Raw genomic sequence first — 12,830 nt, 5'->3', positions numbered from 1 at the left:
AGTTCTTTCCCATGGCACAGAATTCTGCCTGAGTGATGGCTGGACTGGGAGCCTTTCCACCTCACCTCCTCTTCTGATCTCCAAAGAATTTAATGTGCTACAAAGTACTTATCTTCCACTCCACTCTGTTTTCAAGGAGGAACTGACCTGAAGTACAGATGAGATTTTCAGAAAGTCCTTTCTGTTGTACTTCACATTTATATCCATGGAAAGTCCTCCATCTGCCCAGACAGTTTTCCAGGACTCCTTTTGCACAAGAAAAACCAACAAACAAGTACCAGCACGTACCTTGTGATCCTTTGGGCCTTTACTCCACTTTCTTGATCTCTTCTGCTTTTGAAAAAACAATTTGAAAGACCTCCAATTGGGGATTTTATGCAGGATCTTTAGAGGATTATAGCAGATAAAGAAACACAAGTTTTACTGAAGGTGAGAAACCAGCATGATTACAATTCATTGTCACTCAAGCACATAACAGACAGACTGCCTCTGCATCCTCATCTCCTTTCCCCTGAATGTGGTGTGGAGTTTAAAAGAGAGAAGTTACTGTCTTTGCCTTCCTTGTATATTTTCTCACCAGATACACAGGATTATTGGAAGTCTCCCAGTAGCTTTCTTGACATAAGGGACTTGAGATGCATAGACATACACATATATGATATTTCTTCCTGATAGTTAATCTGCTTAAGTCATCTTAGTTTCCAGATCTTATTGACCCTATCCCCTGTTTACTGTTTCCTCACCATGAGCTGAAGTTTCCCCTTCTCCTTTACCCCCAGAGCTGTACAGAATTCTGTGCTTCCTCTGTGTGCCTTGCCCTGGTTTGCTTCACCTTCTCTTCAATTCTGCTGTGGTTTACATCTATCTTCAATCTATCTTCATCTACTTTTTCCAGAAAATTCTCCATACTCTGAATGTACATGACCTATGCACAGACACACCCTTGGAACTTGCCTGCATTACCAACTTGCAAAACCTACAAGATGCCCGTGCAGAGAGTGGCAGAAATGTAACTGGAACTGAGGCTCTGTTAACCCATCTCCTCTAGTGATAAAGGCTCTTGAGGCTGTAAAACAAACACACCGAGTCCATGCTTTGGCGTAGGGTGCAATGTGTTTGAAGAAAAAATAAACACAAGCTTTCCACTCTATATAGCACTTCATAAATATGTGTTTATTTCCTCATCTTTCACCAGTTTTACAGTTTTAACCAGTGCCTCAGTGGTAATGTTTGTCAGAAGCATACAATGGAACTTCAGATAGTTCTATTCTGTAGTTAGGAAATGAAAAAAAATTAACTGGCCTTTCCATAGGGAACTGCGCCAAATAATAATGAAACTAATTTTTTATAGCATATTACAGAGTTACCTAAGATTTCAACTTACATTTCTATCTTACTCCATGTACTGTATTTACACAGTTAACTAATTTATTATTTACATTTTTCAAATTCTGTAGTCATAAATCTTTTTCTATTGTACATTCTAGTTTAAACTTTTATTACAGAAATTATTTAACACACACACTGCAATTTAAATATTCACATGAGTTCTAGGAAATGACTGCCTGGTTTCACTAGTGACGTGTCAAGATGCCTCCTTCATAAGAAAATACATATTACAAAGGAATTTTATAATATTCAGAATCCTGAATTTTGAAAAAACTAAGTACATAGGATGTAATAATGATAATGCTATTTCCTTTTTTATGCAATATCTTTTTTTTGGAATGACATTTTACCTGAGATGTAAAAACTGTTAAATGTGTGGGCTTTTGATAAAAAAATTGAAATTTTACATAAATGCTGGCCTTCTATTTACGGAGAACTACTTCTATCCTTATAGATATATAAATGTTATTTATATATCTATATCATATTTTCCAAAAAAAGTCTATATCTACATAAATAAACATTGGTATTACATTAGGAAACTTCCCACTATCCTTAAAAAGCAATGTGCTCAAGTACAATATTCAACTTCTGACACAGACACAATAGTAAATGTGACCTCTAATGGTAATACTTCCTTCCAAGGGAAGTAAGAGGTACCTGTTGAATTTGGAAGACATGACAGACAACTTATGTGGACCCAGTGAAGGACATTTTATATATCCCAGTCCCAAAAATGTTATGCAGGAGCATCTGACACAGCAGACAACTTTGGGTCAACTTTCCATGTTACATGTAACTACCTAAATAATGTCTTGATACAAAAAAGTTAATTATAGAAAACCCTTACACCAGTTAATGCTGTGCTGTCTTCTCTCGTTACAATAATATGCATTTCTATTAACAAATGATTGCAGATACCAAGTTTAAAGCAAATGGTTGTAGATTTCATGTTTCTTTTATTCTGTTATTGGTAGACACTGTTAGGCACAATATGACATTCTTTGTAAACATAAATTTTGATACATTAGACCACGAACTGAAGTTACAGAAAGCAGTACACAGACATGTAAGAAGCACAGATCCACTACACATTCCAGGCACAAATGCAGCCATCTGGGAGGCCTGACCCTGTATCCATCACAACTGAAACACCCACCTGACACCAGTGGAAAAGAAATGCATCCTAGTTGCCAAACTAGGTTTTTGAAATAATTCTCTTTTTATCTTCTACCAAAGAGTCCATATACTTTTCAAATCTAGATGGTCTCATAATCACATGGTGGTAAAAATGTATTTTACTTTCCTTACCCTGAAACACCTAATTATTACGAAGTCTGTGTGAAGAACTAAGGCCCCTAGAGCAAGTAATGTAACTAATACCTCTCTTCAAAATATGTATCTACATATTTTTAAGAAGTTGAAAATAATCTTTCAAACACAAGTCATAAGAGAAAGTCTCTTGAAGGTTTTTTATTTCCCAAACTTAAAAGTGCACTACACTTTCTGTGCAACTCTGTGCAACTCAAGAACCAAACTGAGGAATAGTAATTTGAACTTTTAAGTGTATTGCTTATTGCAACTCCCACCCTTCATCACCTGCATGTGTATGGTAGGCACAAATTAACATGAGTTATTTACATCCAACAGAGCAAAATTAGAATTCCTATCAGAAAATATTTCTTGAAAAAAACCAGTGCACGTGAATTATGTAAGTTTTAGGAAATTATTCAGTATCCATCCCATGGTTATATGAAGAAACATTAATTTTAGTCTATAACTCATAGAGCATTTTTGTTCTGCTAATGACCCACGAGCAATCTGAGTATACAGTTACTGTTATTGTTATTGGGAACTAGCTCTCTTCCTCTGAATAATCAGGAAAAGGGTATTAAATTATTTAACAAAAAAGCTTTGGAAAGATATATTAATTTTCCTTTTCTAATCGCTAGAAATGGAGAATAAGGCAACAACTGAGATAAAAATATATCTTGCTTAGTAAACCAAGCTTCTTAATACATTTCTTAAAAGTGAAATTTCATGCTGAAAAATTGCAAGGCCTTAAAAGAGAAACTTTAATTACTTTGACAAGACCATGCCTTCTGTTTAATTCACTATTTTAAAGCACTCCAGAATATATTGAGAGGGACTTATTTCAATGTAATAGATGAGTCTTCGGCTTTAAGTAACTCCTTTTTATGGCTAAAAAGCTTCTATAGCATCCTTCAAGACTGGATAATGTTTAGAAAAATGCCACCAATTTCCATTACGACCTTCTATATTCTTATATTATAGAAGTAATCTAACCTAATTCCATGGAAAAACAACAGATGGTGTGCTAATATCAGTGTCTTTTGAGTTACAACCAGACCTCACACAGGCCTTGCTGTCTCATGTGGTCTGTATGATCAAGGAAAAGTTCTTTTTTGCCACTCAAAGTAGATTTCACCAACCAAAACTGGTGGATAATTCATGGCAGGTGACACTGAAGTAATGACAAAGTCATTCCGTAAGTAGTTTTAAGTCTAAAATACAACTGAAAAATTGCTCAACATAAATAAGAGAGACAACTATTCTACTTAGAGAAGGGGGGAAAAAGAAGAAAATTATAAGACTTCTGAACTCATTTTTCATGCTGAGCAAAAAAATTCACTTTTAAGTTTATTCAGTGCTTTATCCTGCTTTGTCCACTTCTTTGGTATTCTGTTCTCATTCTGCAAATTCTAACAGAATTTTAATGGTCATCTTACTTCAAATGAAAGAGCAATGAGCTGAAAGCATAACCAGAACAAGAGATGCCATAATACTGCAGAACAGAACACGTTGCTTCTAATGTTTTCTGTCTCTTTATGTTCACTTCTTGTAATGATTGGGGGCGTCCGCAAAGGCAAACTTCAGTCTGTAGGCCTCTGCCAGGAGTACACTGATGTCTTCATTTCCCCAGTGTACTGTAGGCAAATTCTGTAAAAATATCAGTAACTCCTAATTGAAAAGAAAAAAAAAGAAGTAAATAATATTTTTCCAAATAGCAGTGTAATAACTGTGTTACTTATACAATGATCATTTATAAGCAACCACTCGTGTAGCACATCTGCATCCTAAACAAACCTGAGATCCAATTAGGTTTAGGGATTTTTTTACATAGATACTTGCTGTTCAACCTTTCAGTTCAGAAACTTGCTATTAATTGTAGTTAAATAAGGTCATTTGATAGATAATTTTTTTTGAGAAAAATAATCTGCGTTGCTGCCTATCCAAATTACTTTTATGCTCCAGGGCATGAAGTTATACAATTGGATAAATTTTCAAAATTATGGATGATTGCTAAGTCTGGAATTCTCTCACACCAATGCAAAGATAAGCTACTTCTCTACTTATACATGAAGAATTTTGAAATAAATTATTATTTCAGACAGTTGCAGTCAACTCCCACCTCAATTCTTAGCCCAGGTTTCCCATTCCCTGCCAGATTCTGATCCCAAAATATTTTCCTGTGGGTCAGCTTTTCCTCTCTCTCATTTTAGGTTTAGTGAAATTCACTTCCAAGAAGCCTAAGCCCAGCAACAGAAGTAGTAAGAAACTCTCTGGGACAGTGCCTCTATGTTCAGTTCTGATGAACATGCATCAAAATCCACCATGATCCTCAGCAGCACAAAGCCTCAAATCCTCATCTGTAGGCTGAAACCTGCCAGCTCTGACAGGACTCTTTGGAAGCTCCTGACAATTCATGCAAATGACAATTTTTAAAAGGCTCCTAATTTGAATACACTCAGGAAGTTAGTTTGCTCTTTAAAGAAAAAAAAACCTGGTGATCCATTAGGTCAGAAACCCTCAAATGATGCAAAAGCCACCCTAGGCCAAATTTGAAGTTCATGTTTAAAAATCTCCATTCAGCAGATCACCTGTTTTAATTGTTTTGATAAACTGTGGCAAAACAGCAAAAGAGAAGTTTTGGATGAGTCACAACAAAAATAAATGTGGATTTTTATGATGGGAGGTAAAAGGCAATCTTAGGAATAAGTGAAGTTGTTTAAGCCTGCTTGTATATTCTAGGTGCTCTATTTTTGCAGAAAAAATGCAGACAATTTGTGTACATTTGTATACATGCATATGTATTTGTGAGGATGTGTATATTTTTGTGTGAGAACATCTGTTCAGGTTTATTCTAAAGATCAGAAATAAGTAAATGGGAATGCAATTAAAACCACAGCCATTATCTTGTTATAAATCAAAATCCTGCAGTAGCATGTATAAGTACCCAGGGAAATTATTCTTCTTCATAAGAGTCCTGTTTTCCTTGCTCCCCCTTCTCCCTTCTCTGCACCTTCTTTCATAGAAGATGGCTGTAGAAGCCCTTAGCAAGGATTCACTGATTTTAAGAAAAGCCAGGAGCAGAAATTAACATTAAACTATTTCTTTGTGTTTGTGAGAAAATTATTTTGACTTCATCCATTTCACAGTCTTGCTATACTGGTTCTTGTAATAAGAAAAGTGAAAGGATAGAAGTTGAGCAGTATTGTATATTTAATTATGAATAATAAGTTGTAATACAGCAGAGTTAGCATGAGAATGTCTCTATTACACTTGAGAGAACACATTTCTAATAAAGTATTGTACAATTGTCAAAATCCCACTCTTCTAAAAAATTTCTATGTACTTATTTGACAGTTATGTTGATAACTGTAATTAATAAATTAGCAGTAGAGTGTAGGAAGGTTGTGTGGAGGGATCATAAATGCCTTCCTCCATGAAAGTTCTTTTCTCCTTTTACAAAACTAACTTTCAAGCAGCCCTAAGACACAGCAATTAATTCAGTGAGCTTTGTTAAATTACCTCTTTTACTCTTTGCAGTCTCAAGACTTTTCTGGGTCAGACTACTGGTGCAAATGATTCATATTGCTGGAGCAGTGCTTTGGGTTTCTTTTGGGCTTTGGTTTTCTTTGGGCTTTGGAACATCCAAAGACTATAGCTTCAACATCCATGGTATAAGAAATTTAACGTATAGCTCAAATCTGAAATAGGACTGTTAGTGATGAACTAGTTTAATACTTCTACCATTAATTTCAAATTTAATAATAGTTTTCATCTGAATTCAATATATAAACAATTGTAATGCATTTACGTCTCCAAGTTCACTTCTGCTTGAGTAGGCATGTTGCCTCTGTTACCAGGGGAGAAGACCAGAGTCCAAAACTGATACTGACTAGTGAATATGTGTTATAAATCCATGCAAAGTAACTGGCCAAAGACATACTACTTGTATGACCATCTAAAGATAAGGCTGATCTTCCTGTGATCTACTACAGAGCTTCAAAACTTGCTCAGATAGAAATAAAGCTTAGATCTTTTTTAAAAATAAAGTAGAAGTTGGCAAAAACCTCACTAAGAAAAATGTTATTTTCTTTAAATAAGAAAATTCTATTTTTCTTTGACTGCTAAAGAAAATCATGCTGCCTTTATTGCTGCATACAGAGCATTCTTTGGAAATAAGAAAGCTACTATAGAGAAACTCTCAAAAACCCCAAAAGTCTTTGGATTTGAAGAATTGTACAAACACACTACTTAATATTTAAAAGACGACAAGTTTGTCTAAAACTGCTCAGCTCATCATTTTACGGTAAAAAAACAAAAAAAGAGCAAGAATTACTACAAGTGACTCAAGCTCACTAATTTATTTTTAATTATCTTTTTTTTTTTTTTTTTGGCCAAGAGATAAACAGCTAAGCAGCATGTACAAATAAGGCACGCATACCAACTTCTTAGATTCATTTTCCCATCTACAACAGTATTAAAATATAAGGCACTTTTTGAAATATGAGGACTCATAATGTGAATTAACATTTACCATTAAAAACTTGTAGATGATAAATTGCCTGGTCTATTTCAGACAAAAACTGAGTCTAAAAATCAATCTTTGTAAAATATTCCTGGAAGAGTTTTGTTTTCTGCTTAATTTAAATGGTATTGTGATGACACCTGGCTGAAGAATCAGCAGGCAGCCAATAGATCATCATCATCAGAGCTGGGATTTCTAAAATCCCAGGCCAATGTTTGTTTATATTTTGGCTTTACCAACATAAAATATGCTCCAAATTATGTCCTTTGAACTTGGCAAACAGAGTGCCCTGGTTTCCTGGACTCTTACTGAGAGGAGCAGCTATATTAATCCCTTGAACTGGGACCCATCTGCATGGCCCAGCCTGCCAGCACAGCTTCAGCTCTACTTGTGCTGTCTGTGCTCTCGTGCCACACCAGGGAAAGGCATCTCCATCCTCCCTCCCTCCTTGCCAGCCAAGCAGGGGAGGATCAAGGTACCACTTGTATTTGCTCCTGCCCCTCATCAAGCACAAAGAGTGAAGAGATTTCAGTCACAGTGTTACTCCATAGCTGGGGGCTGCAGCTGATGTTACCCAGGACAGTGTGAGAAAACTGGCATTTGTTAGCAGGGAGAGGAGAAGGCTAAGGCAGGATCTGAGAGCAGTCCCACACAGAGGGAGAAGGAAAGAAGAAAAAAGGTGCCAAGAGGCAATAGTAACAAGCTGAAGCTAACTTGTCATACAAAAACAATCCTTTGCAAGGAGGGTGCTTGAGCAGCTTGCCAGGGAAACTGTAAATCTGTCCACTGGGATTTCACAGCTCGCCTGGCACACCCCTGAACAGGCTGCTCAGGCTCCAATGCTAGCCTGGCTTACAGCAGCAACTTGCACTATGAAACTAACTTCCACAGTGAAGTTTTCTAGTGTTTCATTTTTTAAAGGACATGGGCTTAAATAGAAAAGAAATCCCAAAGTGCAAAAACAAACAAACAAACAAACAAAAACAAAACAAAAAAACCCCAACAACGCTAAACATTTACCCCTTTGGATCTTTTCAAGAAACAATAAAGGTATGTTTCCTGACAAGTAGAATTGTGTTTTTTCATTTGTAACTAAAAGACAGAGGGGCCTGGTGCAGTAGAGTTGCTGGGTCAGACTATGAATAGATTAAAAACCTATAAATCAAACTGACTTTTAAGTATGGCAAAAGATCTGAATGCAGACTATATACTAGCCTTTGTAAGGGAGTTTTGCTTTACAGTGATGTATTTAACCCAGAATTCTAAAATAATTCTTCAGTACATTCGAAATTCAACATTTTTTTACCAAAAATGTTGAATTTATAGAATTTCACTCATCATATTTCCAGAACTTTAACTACATTTGGATTTACACCATACTTTACACATGTGTGTTTGTAAAATATGCTACAACACTTTATATATAGCATGTCCAACTATGCTACTATATATAAAGTATTTTTAAACACTTAGAAGTTGCTATATAGAGTGCAGTTTTAAAGTGAATGTACTTTCAAAATCTATTTTTTCTCAGATAATTAACATGTATTCTAGAACTATTGCCTTCACCTTGTAGTCAAGACAAGACAGTAGCAAACATGCTGGAAGTGCTGTGGTATAAAAGCCCCTCTAGATGTATGAAAAGTATGAGGTCTATGTTTTACACACCACAACAGCAAGAGCAATACTCTTACTCTTACTGTTAAGCAATGGCTGTTGTCAGACACAAAATTATTCTGGAGGGAAAAAGTGTTATCCCAGAAGATCCAATACATGTAGCTAAAATGAAATACCAGACTACCAGATAGACAGCTCAAAAAAGGTGATTTCCAAAGCCTTTATCCCTCAGTTTCCTCTAAAACCAAAAAGGTCAAGGTCTGCTCCTTGTAGACTACATCAAAACTGAATATTAATAAAACTTCACAAAATATATTTATAGTAATTATTACAAAGTTATCAGACTCTTTCTCCTCATTGAGATTTTAACCCAGTAAAACCTCAGCATATTAAAACAATTTTTAAAAACCCCAAACCCAGAGCAAAGAAAGCAAATTTTATTGTGTTTTGGAATCTGGTTCATTACCAAATCTCCTTACAGTATGATGTCTGCTATAATCCTGTTAGAAATACAATTTTCAGCAGAAGATTGGCCAATAATACTGGTTATTTGGCAATGGCTACCTGTAGTTATTATGCTATTTGCTATCACCCCTACTCTGACTCCATATGTGGATCTTGAAGGAAGGAACATAAAAAGAGAGAGAACTAATAAGAGAAAACATGTTGAAAGCTTACAAAGCATAAAAATGTTATTCTAATGAGAAGAACACTAAGGTATCTTTGGTGCTAATAAAAGCAGTATACTTAATTTGAAAATTCAGAGTTTTTGTCTGTGTGAATTATTGACAAAGTTCAATTGCAAGGTTGTTTTGTTGTTTTGTTTTTTTTTAAGAGAAGAAACAGGACGTAAAAACCAGTAACAGTGTTTCCATTTAGATAATATAAAATGTCAGTAACTTAAGTTAAAATCAAACTTGAACATACTGAGGACATTACCAGAGTTAGCTTTTAGTGTCAAAACTGAGAACCCATCTATTAATTTAACAAATAAAGGCATGCCTAAAATGCAGTACTTTTCTATGAGAGCTGTGAATCCTTCCTGCTGTTAACTGCAATGAAATTACAGTCTGAGCACTCCTGGTCTACCACACCTCTATTTTATACTGATAGGCAGAACCTACAATCTTACTATACTTTATGATCATAAACTTTACAATATTATACTTGAGGACTGTATACAAGTAACTTAAAGGTAAATTAAATTTATATATAATCTTCAATGATTTGATAAGAAAATGCTAACAACTATAATTTTAATAAGAGCTGAATGTATTACACATTATGAACACATATAAAACACTGCAAAATTTATGCTGGCAATTTGATGAAATGGCCCATTTATTTGTACTTTCCAAAGCCGTACTCTAAATCCCAGAATATAGCACCTACTTTTAAAGAACTAATGAAGTAAAATTCTACTAAAAATTTATTTAGAGTAATTATTGAGACAACCTAAGGAGGAAACCAATTAATGCCAGGGAAGAAAAAAAAGGCTCATTTATCTTTTTAGATAATAGAAAAGAGAAATAAACCTCATGCATGCATTAAAAGAAACCTAAATTTTTTTATGGTTTTATGGGAAATTGCATAATGTTGGACTAGAGATAGAGCTGGATGATTCATACATTTGTTTGCAATCAGATGTAAGCACTGTATAGGCAAAAATAAATCCTTAATATAGGGATTGTTTAATTCCTGTTTCCTTTACAACATTCTTTTTCACTTGATTGCATTTGGGATTGTCCAGGGTGAAAGGAAAGGATGGCTAGTGCCAAGTGGGCAACCCCTCTGTGGCCTCAGTCCCCTTCCCTGCCCTGTGGAGCACACAGCCAGATGTGCCAGAGCTGCAGAGCCTCACAGCCTGTAAGAGCTGCAGTAGCCAGGCTGGCAGGGTGCTGTGCCATGGTAACCTCTAAACCCTTCCCAGCTATTTAGGATGAAGGATTCCTGCTGCTCTGGGACTCAGCCAAGCTCAGTGCAAACCCTCCCCAGCAGCCTGCTATCAAAGCAGTAACTGCAGTGCCTGGTGACATGAAAGCACAGGGCCAGCACACTCTGCAGAGCCTGGATGACCTTGTTCAGCTGCCTCAGTGCCACCTTCCCCTTCTCTCTGCCCCTTGCTGTTGATATGATAGTGCACCAAATGAATACAGCTCTAGCTCTGAGACAAGTTCTCTTTTCTTTCTTGAGTACTGCTTCTTGCAATATGCTCAGCAATATTCCCTATGCTGCTGCCACTTCTTCCTTCTCCAGATGTCCTAAGCTGCTACACAGAGTTGCAAATGATGAGATCTATTCCTGGAGTGCTGTGCCTCTTATTAATTACATGTGTCTTGGAGCCAGAGAAAACATTTCTTTCCTGTTGGGCCCAGCTGGAATTGAGAATACTAAGATTTCAAAATCTAATATTAAAGAGATAGTAGGAATGGGTCACCTACTGCAGCTTAAGAAATATTTGCTGCAGATACGGATGGAGAGGCATAAGTGGACCTGGATCCTTCAGTGGTACAGCTGAGTGCCTGGGCTGTTCCTGAGCATGGAAAGCACACAGCCCCAATGGCTGAGGTAGCACAGAACAGTCCCTTTTGGATCCTGGATGCAAAATGCATTCCTGGTTCCTGTAAGTTCAAAGACTATGGATGAACCAAAACTTTGATAAGCACAAGATGGGGCAACACTGATTTATCTGTTCTAAGTGGCAGGAGCATTGAAGCCTGCACTCAACACAGCCTGAAAAATTTGAGGGACATATTCTTGGCCAGTCATAAATCAGTGTCACTCAAAAACTTCCACCTGGAATGTGAAAGTTTAGAGGAAAGAAACAAGAATCAAAAAACCCTGACTCAAATATTTGCAGAAATACTGTAATATTGAACTTCCTAAATTCAATGCTAAATTTGATCTTTTCTTCTACATTCCTTTATTGTGCATTACTTACATTATGCTCCTAGAATTCCTTGAAATGAGCATGAATTCTTTCAGTCTTATTTTGACTTCTTAATTTTGACCTTTTTTTCAAACACCATGTCAATCAACAGACTATAGAACACAGAACTCAGAACAGTAGGAATAATTTTTTTCTCTGCAAAAACAATTATATTCAGAATTCCAACTAGACTTGCTGCATCTTAAAGTGAATATTTTTTAAAAACCTAAATATTTTGAAGTTTAATTTCCTCTGCTACCAGCTTACATTTGTCACCTCAAGGTTCTCAACAAGGGTATATTTTTTATCCTTTGATTCAAATACCGTATAAATATATATACATAAATATAGATATTCTTTTGATTCAAATATACATTTTAATTCTTCATTTCAAATGATCAATCTGCCATTAATCTTATGAAAATATAAAGAAGTATGATATTCTTATAATCAATTTCATATTCCTAATAAGACTTTCACAGAAATACACCTTAACATACTGAAAATGAAAGCTTATGAAAAGTTGATGGTTTTATCATTTCCCTTTCATGTTTTCCTTTTCATGACTACTGAAAAAGATTCCAGGACTCAGGACACTAAACCAGCAATTAAAGTCCTGTTTCATCTGGTATGGATCTCTTACACAAGTCATTAGCAACCTTAATCACTAATCATAAAATATGTGGTTCTAAAGGACTCTGTCAGAGAGGCTGTGCTTAGCTTCAGCCCACTTAGCTGAAGAGATTTACATCTTCATTTCCAAGAGTATTGGACTGAAAGTACATTAGAGGACCACATCTCAGCTGGTATTATAGGTAGTCTTATTACCTTGGTCCCAAATAAAAACCAAACCCACAAGTAATCTCCATCCCTAAGACAAGAATCAAATTTGAATGCTAGATCTTTTTCTCAGCTGAACTTACTGTCCACACATTATCATCTCAAGCTTGTAAGACAAGGCTAAGGAGCTAGAATCAAAGCAGGCATTGCCACAGAACCTCAAGGATTTAGGGTCCCTTCCATCCCAAAACCTTCCATGATTCTGTGATACTCGAACAC

At 35.9% G+C, this 12,830-nt stretch overlaps 1 protein-coding gene across 1 annotated transcript in view; it reads right to left on the bottom strand.

Annotated features, from left to right (window-relative positions):
• Positions 1–1,150: 1,150 nt before the first annotated feature.
• The window catches only part of TBC1D22A (TBC1 domain family member 22A), a 140,029-nt gene continuing 128,349 nt past the window's right edge, over positions 1,151–12,830 (bottom strand). The window contains exon 13 of the mRNA XM_030238293.2: positions 1,151–4,371. Coding sequence (XP_030094153.1) covers positions 4,243–4,371 — 129 coding nt within the window. The 3' untranslated portion in view covers positions 1,151–4,242. The remainder of the gene's footprint in view (positions 4,372–12,830) is intronic.

Source organism: Serinus canaria, chromosome 1A, assembly GCF_022539315.1.
Source record: "Serinus canaria isolate serCan28SL12 chromosome 1A, serCan2020, whole genome shotgun sequence".
In the NCBI taxonomy this organism is placed as follows: Eukaryota; Metazoa; Chordata; class Aves; order Passeriformes; family Fringillidae; genus Serinus; species Serinus canaria.
Note: the sequence above shows the minus strand (reverse complement) of the source record. Positions and strands in the feature narration are given on the sequence as shown.